General features: G+C 45.4%; 2 protein-coding genes across 3 annotated transcripts in view; one reads left to right on the forward strand and one right to left on the reverse strand.

Moving 5' to 3' along the window:
- The window catches only part of SPHK1 (sphingosine kinase 1), a 36,934-nt gene extending 34,472 nt beyond the window's left edge, over positions 1-2,462 (forward strand). Inside the window, exon 5 of the mRNA XM_044453841.1 lies at positions 1,102-2,462. Coding sequence (XP_044309776.1) covers positions 1,102-1,909 — 808 coding nt within the window. The 3' untranslated portion in view covers positions 1,910-2,462. The remainder of the gene's footprint in view (positions 1-1,101) is intronic.
- A 3,508-nt stretch (positions 2,463-5,970) lies between these two features.
- The window catches only part of UBE2O (ubiquitin conjugating enzyme E2 O), an 89,132-nt gene continuing 75,974 nt past the window's right edge, over positions 5,971-19,128 (reverse strand). For both annotated transcript variants that reach the window (XM_044454103.1, XM_044454102.1), the window contains 5 exons: positions 15,418-16,084; positions 14,239-14,375; positions 13,121-13,324; positions 10,628-10,685; positions 5,971-9,451 (listed from right to left, as the gene is read on the reverse strand). In XM_044454103.1, the coding sequence (XP_044310038.1) occupies positions 8,700-9,451; positions 10,628-10,685; positions 13,121-13,324; positions 14,239-14,375; positions 15,418-16,084 (1,818 nt within the window). In that variant the 3' untranslated portion in view covers positions 5,971-8,699. The remainder of the gene's footprint in view (positions 9,452-10,627; positions 10,686-13,120; positions 13,325-14,238; positions 14,376-15,417; positions 16,085-19,128) is intronic.

Consider the following 19,128-nt stretch of genomic DNA (forward strand, 5'->3'; position numbering starts at 1 on the left):
TTCATGCTGCACTTGCTCTGGCCCAGCCGGCGGCAGTGATGAGGAGGAGGAGCAGCAGCAGCAGCAGCAGCAGTAGTAGGCGCCTCTGGCTGCTGAGCATGCAAGTGGCGGTGCAGCAGCAGCTGGTGACAGTGGCAGTGAAGAGCCTCAGAGAGGCGCTCTCCCAAGGTCGCCTTGCTGCTGCATCGTCGTCTCTCTGTAGCACACCTGTGCCCTGTGCCCCCACACTCCGTGCAGCGAACCCGGATGGGAGCAAGCCCATGTTTTATTTTTCTGTCACAGCACTTGTTCGGATTCCATTATGCCTGAAGTGTACATCTGAGCTACAGCTGTTGCTATGACGCACTCTCCAGGGAAAGGAGTCCTAGAACCCTCAGACTTCTGATTCCCCGAAAACTTTTACTGGCCCAGTTCTTCTGGATTCCCAGATATCCATGAGCAGCTTTGCTAAAGCTCCAGGTTAACCAGTCCCTGCCATAACCTCCTCCAACCCCTATTTGAGACCTGCCCTCGAGCATCACCTGAAGAACCGATCACAAGCGTGCACTGTGTGGGTGGGTGCATGCCAATGATGTCAGGACCAGCATCATTTTATTTTGGTTAAAGTTTGTGTGAACTGTTCTTTAGCAGACACAAATGATAAATGAGGGTCAGGTATATTGTATCCTTCCTCACAGTAACAGACAAACATCTTTTAACTTCTGACTGCCACCCTGACACTTCGAAGCACTCGCTTCCATTCAATACTAAGCTTAAAAAAATCAATTAAGGGCTGACTTGAGCTGTGTGGAACCGTTTTTGTGCCAGGGATGCTTTCTGGACCATGATTTCTGTCTGCAGTGCATTCAGAACTGATGCCACTGTGTCAGAGGGCTGGCAGAAAGGAGACCTACAGATCTTTTGAATGTCAGCTCTGAAATGCTCCTGCCACCAAGATCAACGTGCATGTTGGGATTTGGAAGTCCAGGTGTAGGACTTGACATGACTAGCTCTTTTACTCTGGTCTATCGTGCATCAACTCATTTCAGCATTAGCCTTGTGCAGAAATGCCGCCTCATATTCTCTCTCTCCCCCCCCCCCACCCCTCCATGTCTGCTGCAGAGAGCACTGCCACAGCAAGGAGGAGCTGCTGCTGAACTGCACTTACTTCCTCTGCAAAGGCCTGCATGCCCCCATGGACCTGGTGTCTCTACGCATGGCCTCGGGGAAGCGGCTGTTCTCCTTCCTCAGCTTTGGATGGGGTTTTGTGTCTGATGTGGACATTGCCAGTGAGAGATACCGTCGACTAGGCAGTGCTCGCTTTACCGTGGGCACCGTCCAGCTCCTGACCACCCTCCAAATTTACAAAGGCCGCCTCTCTTACCTGCCAGCTGACGAGCAGAGCCCTGGCATGAACTCTTCAGCCCCTGCAGGGGAAGAGAGCTGCCCATCAGCACAATGCACCTGCCAAGCCTCCTTCAGCAAGAGGAAGTCGCCGGTTCACGTCCAGACCCCACCTGTGTCGCTGCTTGAGGACCCTTTGCTGGTACCCTTTGAGCAACCCGTTCCCAAACACTGGACTGTAGTACCTGAGGAGGAATTTGTTTCTATTATTGGCATCTGTCATTCCCACCTAGGAGCAGACTTCCTCCTGGCTCCCACAGCCAAACTGTATGATGATGCTATCCACCTCTTCTATGTGAGTGCTGGTGTCTCCCGGATGGGAATGGTGAAGTTCTTCAGGGCCATGGATAAAGGGAACCTCCTGGTCCTCAACAACCCTCACCTCCACTGTGTTGCTGCGAAAGCCTTCAGGCTTGAGCCCCTTGAACCCAAAGGCCTTATGACAGTGGATGGTGAAGTGCTGCCATGTGAGCCAGTGCAAGGGCAAATTCACCGTCGGCTTGCCCGCGTTATCAGCCGCTCCTGAGGCGGCTGGGGACCTTTGAGAAAGCAGCAACAATGCCAATCCTCGAGCAAAGGGCTTTACAGCATTGGGAGTTATGAGGGCTCCCACATGCTGCACCTTTTCAAATCATCATCTGCACCATCTCTGCCAGTGCAAATTCTCAGGGGCAACTTGGCTTTTGGAGTAATTATTTAATTACAATATGAATAATGGCTGAGCCTGTCTTGTGATAGTCTTAAGTCTGCTCTCAGCTATCATGTAGCAAAAATGGCAGCTTTAGAATGTTCCTTCTCTGCAGAGCCCTAGCGAGAGAAAGTAGGTCTCCAAAGCTAACCAAAGCCAACTCCTCTGCAGGATGGTTTTACTCTCCTTCCTAAGATGAAAATCTTCACACAAAGCAGCTGAAGCAGAGCATAAGATGACATTCGAATGCAGTGGCTGCCCAGATAAAAATGGCTGGATCCCATTGTTCAATAAGAGGTTTTCCTTTGGTAACTCTCCCCCATCCCTCAAGTTATAGGTAGGAACAAATTATATTCTTACGAAGAAATGCAATAAATATCATTAAAAGAAAGCACTATGAATGGCAATTTGATTTCAATTCATAGTGATGGTAACAGTAACTTTGCTGTTGGGTTGCTCAGTTTATTGGAAGAGGAATAATCTCTGAAGATACCATTTAGTTCAATGTCCTCTTTACAGGGTCATGCCTGTGTGTGTGTGTGTGTGTGTGTGCGCGTGTGTGCATGCATGCATGCATGCATGGAGATTATTCAAATGACAAACCCTTCTGATTTTCTTGTGCAGAAGGGACATCAGCTGTATGAGAGGCTAATTTACCAACATATTTCATTTTGGAAGATTAGAAGGTGCACACACTATTTTCATTAGCTTTATAGCCCAAACTGGCATCTATATGTGGTCTCTTATACACAATCAGAATTAACATATACAACATGGCAGGATGGTAGCCTGCTGCTGGCCAAGTTCCACTGTCCAAAGTGGCTGGATGATGTGCAGCCATCTTTCTACAGTTACCATTTGTTTGGTAGAGGCAAATCACATGAAACTGGCCGAAGGAAAGTCTTATGCTATCACAAGCAACTTGTCAGATGGAAAAAAGCATATTTTTAGCCAGAAGTTCCCACCAGTAAAGAACCCAGATTGCTGTACACACACTAACAAGGTGAGTGTCGCAGGTATAGTAGGAGTCTTTGGAAAATAAGGACTTCAACAGCAGTTGCTTTGTGTTAAACCCTTACTAGCCCTTCAGATGCACCATGGTAGCCCTTAAGTGCCTGTAAAGCAGAAGAGGGAGCCTTTTTCTGAGCAAGGCCCACTTTCTGTCAAGATAATCCAGCAGAAGCCAGTTGCCTGTAGTGAGCAGGCCAAAGCTGGGAGCAGGGGCATTCCATCTGCTCCCAGCTCCAGCAGGCTGTAGGGAAAGCGATAGATTACTCTTATCAAAGTTTGAGCTCACTGCTTGCGGGAAGGTTTTTTGAAACTAGGCCAAGGGCCAGCACCTTCTTCACCCCTGCTGTAATCCAAAGATCATACATACATCATGATGCTGATGAAGGTAACAAAAAGTAAAACTGTAAGGTGCGTAACAATCCTGATTTCACAACTTGGTAGCATGTGAGAACAGGCCCACATACTGTATTTTTCGCTCTATAAGATGCACCTGGCCATAAGACACGCCTAGTGTTTAGAGGAGGAAAACAAGAAAAAAATATTCTGAATCAAATGGGCACATAATCACAGGCACATTCCCCATCACTTCCCCATGGGCTGCACATCTGACAGACTGCACATACATACTCGCTCTATGAGACGAACAGACATTTCCCTTTCGAGGGGGAAAAAAGTGCGTCTTAAAGAGCAAAAAATACGTTAAGTTAGCATCACGGTGGCAAGACTGATGAACCTCTGAAATTATTCTATCATGAAAAGCAGTTTCATTTTTCCATCCCTACTGAAATCCCTTATTGCTTTTATGTTACTGCTAGTTTTGAGATCATGCTGTAGCAGTTACACTTTGTACAAAGATTAACCCTTGTGCATAGGTAATGGAATTTGAACTGAGACTTCCCAGGTTCAGAACTGAACCCTTATTTTGTATTGCACATAGTTGAAAGCACCTGAAGAAGATTTCTTGATACTTTGAGGCACTGTAGGGCTTCTTTGGATAAAAGAAGCTACATTCTATAGTTTATAGGACCTGAGCAAGATTGTCAAAGACCAGTCAATTTGGAGGGCATTTATTCATAGTTGGAGATAATTTGATGGGCAGGTAAGCAATAATATGGCTACTACATAGGCCCTAACTTTTTAACAACCTAGGCTGAATTTCTATACGTTTTATCAATAGCGACACATAATGAATGCATGTAGAATAGGCTGCGCCCCTGGTCTATATTAAAATTAGTGGAGTCTAGGCCCTTGAATTGATTGGTCAGGTTTGAAGGCCTATACAACATGCATCTGGTAATCTAGGATGTCCCACGTAACAGCAGTTTCCAAGGGATAATGTACGAGCACATGGAACATAAGAAGGCCAGATGTAAACATCAGCACATGTAGTCTCCACTCATACAATCCATCTTCACAGATGAAGAACTGGACAATTGGCTGGCTTACAGACAGATGGGTAGGACTAGCGAACTGTTCTATAGGGGTATAGGAGAACCAATCTCTAATGCACTGAAGGGTAAACACATCATTTTGTAAAATAAGGAAGCCAGGATTGGTGGAGAAACGTAGGTTTTCACATCACCTTATCTTCTACCAAAAAAACTCCTTGAGAAACTCACACTATTACTGGGGCAGGGGTTGTTATTTGAAGCACCAGCGTTAACTGAAGTACTTATTTAAAGCAATGACAGATAACAAGGGTGCAATCCACAGTAGGCGACTTCATGGATCAGTAGTAGGGAGAAGTGTTTGAAATCTATGTTTCTAAATCATGTGAACTGTTACTGCTAACATACAGGCCAGATGCAAGCCATCTTGCCTGTGGTATACGAGAACTAGGCCTCCTTTATAACCGAATGATCCCAATTGGTTTGCCCCACTCCACCTGCAGGTCAGCACTGTGTGATCTGAATCGCTATTGAGTCGTCATGTGAACTTAGGTGTTTCAGTGCAAGAGGTGTGATTGGTGATTAGGCTTGAGTGGAAGGTATGTGAGGATGTACCTGTGCACAGAACTGCAGTATTCTAAAATCCCTTTAGATCAAGACTGCTTGAACCTCTTTCAGCCCAAATGCTGAATTCCATGTTGGGGAAGCTCTCAGCAGCCACATCCCAGTGGTAGATGGGGGCCAAAGGCGAAAGGGACAGAGCCAAAATTCTAGCAAATGCTAGCCTGGGGGGGGGGGGAAAATGCAGAAGGGGGGGGGGTAAAACTTACAAAGACTGGGAAACTGCCAACTAATTTGTGTTTGAGGAAATAGGCATGGCTTTCTGAGGACTCTTGGAATATTGGGACCCAAGACGGGCTGGAGTTGGTCCCTAGTCTGGAGGTGGTACACCCCTGCTTCACCAAAAAAGGAAGACTCCAAGGCTGAACCTTGGCTGCTCTGAAAAGTTAAGAGAGGAATGATGATCATGCATGAGTTTATATGCATATATACCCAGAAAGTGCTATCTTAAGGTAAAAAGCACTCCAGGGGTGAACAGTCACGTATACAGGAGTGCACAAGTGGATATGCGTGTAAGTACTCTGCAAGAAACTATCACGCTGCAACTAACCGATGTGAGTCTGCTTGAGAAATAGTGTCTCAGTCATGTAAATGCGATCAAAGCCCCAAGTATTGCAAAGGTACATAATACTGAACCAGACCGTCCATGAGCAAAAAGGAAAAAAATGGTCCGGATACACTGAAACACTTCAAAGAGACAGGTTCCAGGGAAACCTTCCAAACTGAAGATGTGTCCCTGACAAGAGGTGTGCAAGATCTGGACTGAGCAGGGACCTTGCTCCTTCCTGAACCTCTTCGGGTGATCTACACCCCTTCGGAGAGTTCCAGCGATACACAAATCTTGCTACTCAGGAGACACAGCAAGAACCACCAAATCTCTTAACAGCAGCAAAATATAATGGCAAGCCACTTTCTCTCCTTTATTACTACATCTTAATTAGCCAAACAAAATTTGCAAGTAAAAAAGATTAATCACACAATACTTTATACATATATTGTAAGCAACCAAGCATTCACAGCTGCAAAAGTAACACACCTCTAAGCATTGCCCCAATATGACAGCTCCAGTTTTAAATACTGTACAGAATCAAGGCTAGAAATTTTTATTTTTGTAATATTTCTTTCCCCTTCCCTCCCCAGCACTTAACAGATAGAGATTTTTAATTTATACATCACAATCATGTAGCCCATCTCAAGACTAACAGTATGCCTCATGCTTTGGCTTTTTGGTGTGTGTTTAAGTAAGCATTTGTTTCTGAAATTCTCTTCACTCTTTATTACATACATACACCAAAAAAGTTACATAGTTGCAGAGTGCTCACCAGCAACTGCATAGCCGAGAGAGCTTCACATTATCCAAAAGCTTATCAGGGGGATAAAATGTAAACTTCTGTGCATGCCTCTCACAGGGGCTGTCAGCAAGGATATAGGGACAGTGCTTGCTCGATGCAAAAGGTGGCAGCAGATCCCTATGAAGAAAGATTAATTAAGCTCTTCCCGTGGTAAGAGACCAGACAAAACTCTCCGTTGCACTTAGGGAAAGGGAGGTCCTCCTATAGCACAGCTCATTGCCGTCGGTAGCACCACTGGCCTTCCGTTTTTGTTGCTCCCCACACTTCGCTAGCCTACCGAAAGGGGCAGGGGAACTCTCTTGAAACTGGGTGGGCAGCTGTGTGACTGGCGGCCTGGGAAAGCTGGCTTTTTCTACATACATCAGCAGAATGGAGTATGTGGCCAGTCAGCTCCTCTCTTTGGGGGAGGTAAAGAACCATGACCTGTGTGAGGAATGTGATGACACACAGGAACAGGCGCAGCCCCTCCCTGCCTACCCTCTGACACAATCGACCAGTGTCTGGCAATGCAGGCAACAGCCCCCCCCCCTTCCTCTTCTGGCCCCTGCCCGCACAGGATGACTGTATCAACGTGATTCTTCTGCTGCCCTTTTACAGCCATGGCCGCTCTCCTGACTCATGGCTGGCCCAGCCACAATAGCTTGCACACAGCAGCCTGCCAGCTAGAGAATCCCTGTCTCTCTCAGAGTAATCTGCACTGCTAAGACAACTCACTCACTACTATCTGAGTAAACACAAGACTCATGTCATTTGCCTCAGTGTCTGTGAGCGGGGTATTCTACTGGAAGGAAGACTGAGGGGCAACTAGGTCATTATCAGAGAATGGGAAATACAAGGGTAACTAGCTGTGATGCCATGCAAAGATGGAGGAAACCATGAACGAAGAGTAGACTGCACTCCCACCTAAGATGCAAGGACGTTAACAGATTGCCAAATGCGATCGGTTAGAAGTTCACCGATGAAGCTGCTGCAGCCTCTGCTTGCTGCAGCACCACTGGTCGTATCACATGGAAATAGCTGGGAAAAGTTCTACACAGTCTTGAACAGGGGATGTAAAATAATGGCAACTCACAATAAAAGAGATGATTTTACTTAAGGATGCTGGACTAGAGAGACCCCATTTTCTACCAGAGTGCAGGCTTGTTGCTGTATAGTTGATACAAGTCCATGGAGATAAAGTCAGACAGAACTGTCACTTTGCAAATGCTTTCGTGTAAGTTGAAAGTGAAAAACGTAGCTGCACCATGCAATTGTTTCAGCGCCATCCTGAGGTACCTTGGTGTAGAGAGTTGAGTTGGTAGCAGAGTGTTCATGTATCCAGGAGAGTAGTGGGCTATGCTATATGCACTATTCCCCTTCAAGGCAAAGTGGAAAGAGAGATGCTGTCCAGAATAAATTGTATACTTAAGACAGACAGCACGTGATCCTCAGAAGCCAAAGCGATGGTTCTGAGTGCTGACCCCATCAAGGACAACTCAGCTAGCGCTTAGTTTCTGCCCTAAGGTGGCCTATTGAGGGGTTAGACAGTCAAGAAGAACAGCTTATATCCATCACTTTCTGGCTCTCGTGTAGTAAGTCCCAAGCCTACACCTTCTGAGGTTTTCTGGGGATGCTTCCCCTTAGCTCACACAGATGAGATTGGCAGTAAAAACAACTAAGACCAGGTGCAGAGCTGAAATGTGGGCCATTCAGTGCTTACTAATCAACAGGCTTTCGTGAAGTTAAATCAGAAGGTAGAGGAAAAAGACAGCATTACACCTTCCTCAGTGGATGTAAAGCAAGGATCTTCCAGGTTTAAATCAAAAGCATTCCCCATCAACATGATCATCATCTGTTAACACCCAAGAGGGTCAAACAAGAAAGAGGAGTGACTTTGTACAAACAGAAGTTGAGAAAATCCAATTCCAGCTTTGCATAATTTCTGGAATGGAAAGGCCACAGCTCCTATTCGCTCAGGGTCATGCTCAGAAGGGAAACATGATTGTGTGTGTGCGCGTGTGCATGTGTGTGCATGTGTCCGCACGTGCATGTGCATAGTTTTGCTCAATCATCCTGTGCATCTGGAATGTGGGGGGAGGGGGAAGAGCCAGGCTAAAACGAATAATGGGAGCTTCTGCTTTCTCTATAACAAACCAGGCCAAGGAGGAATGGGTGCAGTGAGACAGTCTATTTATTGTTAACAGCTTTTGCTAGCTTCTTCCTTCCTCTTTGCTTCCCCTTCTTGTCTGTGTGTCTGTCTGTTCCTAATCTGATGTTTTATTTGTCTTCTGTCCACTCGGGGATGTTGGCCTCTACTAAGGCAGCCCGGTACTGCTGCAAGACACCACGGATGCTCTTTATGAAACCCTTGGACAGTGGGAAGAGGGGGAACCCAATGTCAGGGTAGCCACTCCTCTCAGGGAGGAAGCTCCTGTAGCTCTTTCTCCTTTTCTTTGGTTTCACACTAGGCTGAGCAGCAGAGTCTGGAACAGCTTTACCCTCATCTGTCAGGTCTCTGGCAAAGTGTGCTGCTCTGGGCTGGCCCATGCTCTCCGAGTCTGAATACTGATGGGTGTCACTGGCAGCGAGCGTTGACATTCCACAGCCAGAGTCTTCCAGCTCCTCTTTGCCATCAGACAGTTGGCTACCTGCTGCTGCTGCAGCCCCTAACTCTTGCTCTCCCAATAGGCCCATGCTGTCTACAGGGCTTTCGGCCAGAACGCCGCAGGCTGAGTGCACAAAGGATGACTCTCCCAGGTTGACAGGGTCATGACTCCTTTCTACCAGCTCATTTGTCTCTACCCAGGACTCAATACGGTACACCAGGCGCCAGCCATTGCAGCAGAAATGCTCATAGATCTCCTGCTCAAAGACTTCTACTGGCTTGCGCAGCAGCTGCATCATCGACTGTACGACACGGATCAAAGCCATCTCATTGTAGCACCGGCTGTTCTCATAGCCCTCTTGCAAGCCCCGGTCACTGTCAAAACCAGCCTCATTGTAATAAGGCTCGTTGACTAGGATAAGCCCTGATGGTAAGAAAATGGAAGGGGAGAAGGGGAAAAAGAAGAGGGAGGGGGAGAATAAGGCATTTAGAGCATTGTGATGATACATACATGTACATGGGAAGCTACACACCTGATGCTGAGGTCTGCCTTAGATCAAGTATAGCGCACAGGTGAAAGAAGAAATGTGAGCAATTAAATGTACCAGGAAGATGAAAGCATGTTTTAGAATTTAAGAGGCAGGAGGATAGTAACCATACTTGCAGAAAGCCAGAACTTTTTGTAAACTTTGTGTAGGTGGTGTCTGAAGCTAAAACAATTGCTCCAAATTTAAGGTGGTATTATTCCACATTTCTACATTTACTGAAGTTGAAACTCCCAACTATGGGAGCACAATTCCCCAACCACATCATTCATGACCCCAAAGTTTTGGATAATTCAGTCTTCCAAACCCAGCTCTTGAAGAGCTGCTTTTTGGGGTGGGGAGAGGGATTCTAATTAGAACAGCTTCTCTATGATAGGGCATCCAAGCCACCTCAAGTTTCCCAGGGGCAGGCACCCTGGTGTCCTCTAGAAATTTTTGGAATACAACTCACATACTCGCTGTCCATGGGATATGCTGACTGCGGCTTCTTGGAATTGGGGCCCAAAGGCATCTGGTTCGTTACCCCTGCCTAACTCTTCTGGAGAATGATTATAGCTAAGGGTGCCAGTCCCTTCTTGAAATCATGAAACAACCATAAACTCCTCATTAGAAGTTTGCTTATGTCCTCTGAACATATGAAGATCATTGTCTCCTGAGAAATACAATGTACCCATATGGACAGCTACTCATGCAGGTGCTTACACCTGCCACCTGTAATGACATATTGGGGTGCTTAATTGCATTTAATTGCTGCATGGTAGACTACACACCTGCAGACAAGAAGCGTGATGAAGAAGCCATGTGTGTTAAAATAAGCACTATGTGAGCTAGCCTGCTGTTTGTTGGCTTTTCACAGCCTGCTCAGGGACAGCTTGCAGTCCGTTCTGTGGACTGGTAGCTATCTAGGCTGTGGTTTTCCTTTCCAGGAATGTCACATAAAGCAATTACGGGACAAAGAAAGCAAATGGACAACTCAGCTAGGCAGGAGGAGAGCATTTTGCATTCCAGCAGTCCCTTGCTGAAGACTACACTGTCCTGCTCCTACTGGAATTTACCTTGGATTGAGATGAGCACCTGGAGAAGACTGGATTTACTGGTCCACCTTTCTGTGCCCTGGAACAGACAAAATATAGCACACAGGTAAGCCAATGGCAAGGACAAAAATAGATTTTAAACAGGGGTGGGGACATCTAAGTTGTAAACAATTTTCACAGACTAAACCAGTTCATTTAAAGATTTTTATATAATGTCACAGACACCTGGCCTTGTGAGCACCATGCAGGCCTCCTACACACCACCGCTGGTTCCTGCAGAGCTGGTGCTTGGGCACTGACCACTGTGGCTTGATGCAGGAAGAGTGGCTTATCAGGCACAGTATGCAAGCATCAATGGAGTGCTGGACAGGCAAAGGAAAAGGCTTTCTAGCCCTGTCCAAACCCAATATGCCCATCCTGAAATGGTCCCTTGCTGCATCGATGCAAGCAGGACTTCCTGGGAACCAGAGCAAGGAGGTCTCAAGTAAAGGTCAGTGGAGAACCACCTGCCTACCATCTGCACATATCCCCCAGTGCTGGGAAAATACTGCCCCTAGTTCAGCTGCTCCCAGGCCCAGGCCCTGTGAGCCCTGCTTGGTATCTGTGGGAAGAGTTAGCGCCAGCTGCCTCTCCCAGAGGGGGAAATTCCCTGGGCTGGGTAGGCTGGTAAGATACATTCTCTGTAATATGAAACAGGGACCTTCCTTGCTAGGAGGCAACTTGGATCTTCCCTTCTGCAAGAGGGGCAGGCCCCCAGGTTGCTACTGCCGGTTCTTGAAGTCCTTTACAGCTTGTACCGGTGGTGACATCAATATGAGCCAATTCCATTAAGGCAGCTTGCCAAAGGCTATGAAGGCAGAGCCTGAAGGAGAGACCAGGAGTCTGCTCTCTCTTGTGGTGCAGTCTCCTGGATGCGCTGTGTTTGCCAGGAGGCCCTCGCCTGCTCTCCCTTTCTCGGGGTGGAAGCATGCTTTCCTCTTTCACCATGTCTCAAGCCCAACCCCTGGTTCTCCTTTGCAAAGCAGCATCAACAGGGCATGATCTCTACCCTGCTCCCCCACACCTGCAGCACTGGTGCTATTGGTCAGGCATGTGGTCTGGAAGGAAGGAGGTGGAAGAGGAAAATGTCCTTCATCCTGCACGATCCATCTCCACTGGAGCCACTGCCTCCTGGTTTCACTTTGCAAAGCTGAGGCAGTGGCCTCGAAAGCACATGGTGCAGGAAGAACATGCACTGCCATCTTCACCTGTACCACATCATCACCTGCACCACTAATTATCAAGTCTGACTACGGGAACATGTGTTTCAAATATTTTCCTAGAAAATTAGCTTTCATTGTGGCTTTGCCTCTGTTAAGAATAGCAGAGGTAAGACTAGGGATGGGCACATCTGCCAAGCCTGGTTTTGCTCAGGTTCTCATTATTCCAGGGCTAACTTCTGTTTGCCCCAGTCCTCTATCAGATCGCTGTATTTCAGTCCACATGAACATTTGTATGCAGTTTTATGTATACTTTTTACACATTTTCTAAATATAAACATATTGTATACACTTCTGCAAATTCAGTAAGCTTTGTGTGTATTTTTTGTGAATTTCTGGTAATGCATGCATTTTCTGAAATGCACACATTATTTAGAGAACTGCATGGCAAAATTTGGAAATATATTGATTTCAGCCACAAAATTTATTCAACTTTCCTACTTTGCCTAAGAAATTCACTCAGTTTGTGAATACAATGTACATAGCCCCTGGTCTTTAGATACCTGGAATGTCCTGTCTGTTATTGTTCTGGAGTATGACCCTTACCTAGTAGGCTGTCCTTGTTATATTATACAGGTCAAAACCTACTTTTCTCAACAACTGATATTATGAAAACTGTAGTCTTTGCAAACATTTCATAGGTATAACATCTACATTATATTAGAGGCTGAATGACATCTGTATGGATGCTAGGCACTGTGCCAACATTAGATATTACAGCACTACTGGGACATCATTAAGCTTGTAACTTAAAACCTGGAGAAGACAAAGGGGGTACAAATTCTTCTGCAAGGCACTCTGCTGCAGGAAGATTTTAGTAATAGTGCTTCACATATGTTCTTTTCACATAACCTTTATTAGCAGTGAGGCCTACTGAGGAAAATGTGAAATGTGTGCTGAAGATATTAAGTATTTTCTGACAACAGCAATTTCATTGACTCTGTGCTGTACATCTGTAACTTAAAGCACTTGTCTGTGACCCACTGGGAGAACTAGTCTCCTGCACATGACTAAGGAGCCCATCACTAGAGTTATGGTCAACACAAGCTAGCTATGCACAAGGCGTGCATGCTGAAATCTGTGCTCAGACAAGGCACTGCAGTTTGGAGCTGCTCTTTAGACTGCAGGCACAGCACTCCAACCTCTTGGGCCAAAACAGTGAGGTAAATCTGGGAGCAGGAGAAAGTGGTGTGATCTGACGATACAGGATGAAACAGATCAACGTAAGAGTGAAAAAAGTCAGAGGAAGTATTACCTTGCCTATCCATGTCCCCAGAAGACTTACACAGACCTTTCCATTGTCATACAAATTAGGGTTCAGTCTCCCACTGCACTGGGAGAGGTAACGAAAGAGAGGGGGGACAGCTGGGTAGATGTTGGGGAGCTGGATGTCAAATAAGAAGAGGCCATCTTCATATGGTGTGCGTGTGGGTCCTTTCACCAATGCTGAAAAGAGGTCCTGGAGAGGAAGAAACCAGAACTAATTGAGAAAGTCATTTTACTTAGTACTGTACTTAAAATCATCATGTGACTCCCTGCAGGATTGATATGCTGAATGTACATTCAAGGAGGCTCTTATCAGGTTGAATTTTGAATCAAGGACTTGAAAATGGATTGAAGAAACCTTCATTCTGCTAGTTTTTATTCAACCTTTAACAGAAACTGTGATGTATTAGCCAGACAGAAGGGAGTTGGAGGGGATGAACCAAAGGCACATGGTGTTCCAGCCTTGCTGAGGCTACGCAGATATGGACATGGGCAATTCCTGCATAGGAGACCCCCCAAGTATGCAGTCTTCTTAATGTAAGAATATAAACAGCATTAATTGGTACTGAACAAGCTGCTGCTGTTTAGTACTTCCAAAAAACTTCTGAAAAGGATAGCTTCCGTCAGGCACACCAACTCATTCAGTTCCATTATAGGACGAGCTTGCCAGATACCAGTATTACATTGGTCAAGTAATTGAAACTTGTGCCCCTGAACCACTTCAACACCCACCAGCTTGTTCAGTTGTCCCAGTTACAAAAATCTCAGTGCAAAAGTACTTCACTTAGCTTCTAGAGGTAGTGTAGGCCAGGGCAGCAGAAGTGCTGTTCTAAGAGACATGTAGTACTGAAAGCATTTATTTGGTTTCCATTAAGAAATATCTTATATAAGGTATGTTTTAGACTCCCTTGCCCATCAGCCATGTCAGGGATTATGGGGGGTTCAGGCCAAACATCTGAAGGACACTCCTGCTACTCTTGCCTTAGATGCATAGACAAAATCCACAGCACATTCTGGCTGCCCCTCACTGGAAAGAGTTCTGACCAGGATGTGCGATACACTGTTCTGAGCGGAGGACAAAACCCATAGAAGGTTACACAGATTTACCATTCTGTCTTCAAAGGTTTTGACCATGATGCCATCTGGCAATGAGGTTGCTAGCAGAGCCATTTCTTTCCTCACGGTGCTGAAAAACTTCTTGGCTTCTGGAGGCTGGAATTCCATTTTCTTAAAGGCATGGCTATCTAATGGGGGTGGGGGGTGGGGGTGGAAATTCAAGATAGTCAGTGAAGAAACCTCCTGCTACACATAAATAGGTGATCAACCTTAGGAGATATTCAGCTTTTCCTTAATGCCAGTAAGAAATGAGTTAAACCTGGCAGGTAAAGGAGACACAGGTGGCGCTACTGCTCTAATCAGGAAACAGCAGTAAGTATATTTACATGAACTGCAAAGTGATGCATTTCCATTTATCTATTCAAAAAACACCAAGTGTAAGCTGACTAGGAATCACTGTCTTACCAAGTACTGTCTCACTGAATTCCCTACAGCTCATCAGATCACCCCCTGCTTTTTTGATCTCTTAATATAATGCATCCTATAAAGATGAAACCAAGACTACAGGCTCCTAAGGAAACATGCCTGGCAGGGCTAGCAAAGGTTTTCTTCCCAAGTATGAGAAAACCTTCACCAGGATTTCAGGAGCTGGCACAATTTCAAGAAAGACATGCTAAAGCACAGAAAACATTCTACAGAGCGACCAGGAATAAAAGTTCAGTAATTCTTATATGCAAGACTCCTATATTCAGAGAGAAGGGGGATAACACAACTTACTGTGAAGGACTGATTTAAAGCAGGGATGGGGAACCTTTAGGTCTCTAGATGTCGTCACATTATAACTCCCATTCCTGTGCACTGGCCATTTTGGCTGGGACTGATGGAAGCGGGAGCACAGCAAAATCTGGAGTGCCCCAATTCTCCCTTTCCCACCTCACTCTAAGACACATGAAAGTGAGTCAGCAGATCCATCCAGCTCAGCCTTGTTGACACTGACTTGGAGAGGCTCTTCAGGTTTTGGGGGTTTTTTTGGACAGCCCTACCTGGAGTTGCCAGGAGTTGACCCTGGACCCTTCTGCTTACAAAGCAAGGGCTCTACCCCTGAGCTATAGGCACTCCCTGATTTAATCTTGTCTACAGCCTTATGCCTCCTCTACAACACATCACAACCAACTCGTAGTGGTTTTCTGTGCCTTGCCCCTCTACCTGGGAACTGGGGCTCCCACTCACCTGGGGCACACTCCAACACAGAGAAGACTTCCCCCTTGGCACTGGTGAAAGTAACTCCAGGCTTGCCTCCACTCTGCTGGCAAAGCACTGGAGTCTCGCTGGGCCACTCTGATACTACTGGTGTCTGCGTTTGTGCCTCTCTCTCTTCCTTCTTCTCTGCTTCCGCCATGGCCTCCATCTTTTCCTCCTCCACAATAGCTACATTGTCCAGAGTCTTCTTCAGATTCTCTTGCAGCTTTTTGATGTCATCCAGGAATTTCTTCTCCCGGGTAGGCTTTTCAGGTTCTACAGTTGGAGATGTTGGGTAGCCTGTCAGTAGCTGTTCAACTGTCATGTTCTTCAGGCTCTCCAAGATCTTGATGGCCTCCTTTAGTTCTCGGAAGCTCTTTGGAGTCCCTTCCTTGCCTGATTTATCTGCTGTTAGATCAGCCACTGCCATTGCCACAGCACCTTGCACTTGTTCCTCCACCTTTTTCACCTCTTCCACAGGTGGCTCCTCAGGCTCCACCTCCTCAAGTTTTGAGTGGTCCTCTTCCATGATGCCATTGTCTGTCTCCCAACTGTCACTCTCATCCTCCCATTCATCTGAGGAGGCACCGCTAGTGCTACCATCTATGGAATCAAGGTCAGTCTCTTCATCCATCTCCGATTCTATGTTATACAAGTGCTAGAAGCCACAGAGAAAAAAGAGGAATTAAAACAACTCTACATTTATTCATCTGTTTTTTCTTAACTTTCATTCTTATTCAACTGATCTTTATTAAGGATTTTTTTGTCTCTTGTTCTTTATATTAGAGCTAGAAGTTAGAGAGAAAAACAGGTAGAGTCCCAATAGTTAGAAGGCTTAATGCCATTTTCACTACATTAAGTGACAACATGAGTTTGGTAAGTGGCATTTAAACATTACAGTCATTGCATTGCTTGGCCACAGGATGACCTGGAGGCAGTGCTCCCACTGAGCTGACATTCCGGTGGATGCAACTTGCTTTGGCTGCTGGTTTTATGTAATGCCTGCATCCATGGTTATGAGTCAGCACTTTACCCTCAGAAACAAGGCCATCCTGGGTTAACTGGGGCAGCTGATAAAAAGGTGAAAGAAGGCTCTGCAACGCAGAACAGAGTAGCAGGCATTAGCTCTGCTAGACTGAAGGTCCCACGATGCTGAACTCTTCTCATACGTCATCTTAAGAACACAGGAAGAGTTGTGCTGGATCAGCATCCTTATTTATACATAAATAAAGTCTCATTACTTTCATGTTACATTTATTAAATTTGCCTTGCCATTTTTGCTAAATTGCCTGCTGTTTTTCAGAACATTTGCAGCCAAGACCCTGTTTTTCCACAGCTACTCTCTTCTGACCTTTGATGTACATTTTGGGAGTGCATGTTTGCTGCATATGCTTCAAGACTTTTACCCATCATCTGCCCCTCAACCTCCTCAAATCGGGAGGGGGGGTTTATATGCAAGATTTTCCTTGAGTTTGCATACAATCTTCTGCATTCAGGCTTATACAAAATTTGTCACCAAGATTTTTGCCATGACAAAGAGGAAAAATAAGAAATGTTGATGTCTATTAAAGTAGTTTCTATTTCCTGTACAGTCCAATCTATATCCATAATTCAGATTTAGAACTGCATTTAAATAAATTCAGTGGCAATTTTTATTTAACATGTATGCATCTATTACAGGTTGGTACAGAAAGAGCTCTCCTTTGTGGACGGATTCTTCCTGTGATTTGATCACATGTGACAAGAGCAGAAAGAGGGACAGGAGAGGGTTTCATATCCCCCTGCCATAGCTCGGACATTGAACTATTCTGCTTCAATTAAAGGGGAGTTGCTTTGCTTAGGAAAGGAATTCCAGACACTTATACCCATGAACAGGCTTCTCTAACAAGGATAAACTGTGCTTCCTGACCAGTGCAAAGGACCAGCAGTTATCTCAAAAGAGACACAAGGCAAGGAATAAGAAAAACCTTTTCATACTGCAGTCTCTCCTAACACTGCTTTGGGGCAAATTTATCTCCTGGTAGAGATTTTTCACCAAAAACATCAGATTATACAATGGCATACTCTGATCAGCATAGCAGTGCTACAGACACAGAATAATTAGTTCACCAGGAAAAAGACATGGCATGACTACAGTGCAGCTTCTTAAACATGTGCAGTCCTTGGCTGGAGCTTTTAAACCCCAATTGTTCCATTGTATCTGCTTCTACTTCAGCCATTCCTTTCCCTAATTCTAAGCAGGGTCTGACTGCCTCAAGCTTCCATGTGCATGGACACTTGATAGGGTGATGCTTTATAAGCTGTTTTCCAGGGCCCCCTGCCCCCCAGAACCTCAGTACTGCTTCCATACTGTCAGTGTCCCTTCTGCAATTCTGAACTACAGGAATGTGTAGAGTGCATTCCAGGGTGCACTCAGGTCAGATGAAAAGATTCAGATGCCCAGCATGCCTGGGCAGTACCCTCAGTACACTCCCCAGAATCTTCTCCACTAGGCAGAGTTATCTTGACAGGCATGAGAGTATGGGAAGACTTCACTGCAGATGGAAAAATGGAAAGCCACTGTCCTTAGGATGATAGGATTTTCTTGTTAGATTTGCTTAGCTACCATTCTCCTAAGCAGAGTTTTAAAACTTCTTTCAGAATAGCACTGCTGTGCACATATATCCCCAGAGTAACTGAACTGGTCACAGTCAATCAATTGTGCTATCCAAAGATCAAAAATTTAATCTCTAAACTGACTTTTTCTATCTTTTTAGTATGATAAGCTCATTATAGTGAAACTTGCCCCTTCTTAAACCCATTCAATTCATAGTTATTTTAATTTAACTTTTACAGTTTTTCCACATACCCCACCCCCACCAACCGATGGTCATATACAAGTACAATCCATGGACAAAAAATAAACACATAAAATGAAACACAATTACAAAACATTTGAAACACATTAAAATAACAATGAGAATAATTATAACAGTAGCACACATTCACACAAATCCATACAGTTAAAGCATGCCCCTATCCTAACTCCCAATTGTTTTTGAGTGCAGTAAGTGAGGGTGGGTCCCATACAAAGCAATCACCTTGAAGAAAATGAACACAGACAAGAAACTTAGAATGTTCTAAGTTTTATTCTTAAGCCACACATCATGCCCAAAGTCTGGTATTCAGAAGTAGAATATGAAAATAGTGCTTTCATTCAAACAGCCCTTGCACACCTTCTCCAGTTGGTCCCCCAACTAATCAGGAGTGGCCTTTGGAGAGGGGAATAGGAAGGAATGGATGGGACAGACCCAGCAAATAAATGGAACTCTGGGTACAATTGCTGGAGCCAATTTAAATTAGTACAAATAAGAACACAGGGAGCTGCCTAATACAATTCCTTGAGCCAGGCCATGGGCCTGACTTGGCCAGGACTGTCCATGCTGATGGACAGTCATGGCCTTCCAGGGTTTCACATGGGATTCTTTCCTAGCCTTGCTACTGAACCAAGGCCTCTCCTCTCCCCCATCATGGCAAGTACAAGCCTGCTGTAGCTGAACAACATGCAGAAAGAAGTCCCTACTAGCTAATCTCACCACCACCACTGAAAGTCCAAAACATACTTCAGTGTGTAAATCTACAGGACTCATCCTGCAAAGGCCCAATGAAAGAGGTCTTCACTGTCCTTCTAAAAATGTGCAAAGTTTGTGCATGCCTGTGTGC

Source organism: Varanus komodoensis, unplaced genomic scaffold (genome assembly GCF_004798865.1).
Source record: "Varanus komodoensis strain SLA01 unplaced genomic scaffold, ASM479886v1 scaffold7_1, whole genome shotgun sequence".
NCBI lineage: Eukaryota > Metazoa > Chordata > Lepidosauria > Squamata > Varanidae > Varanus > Varanus komodoensis.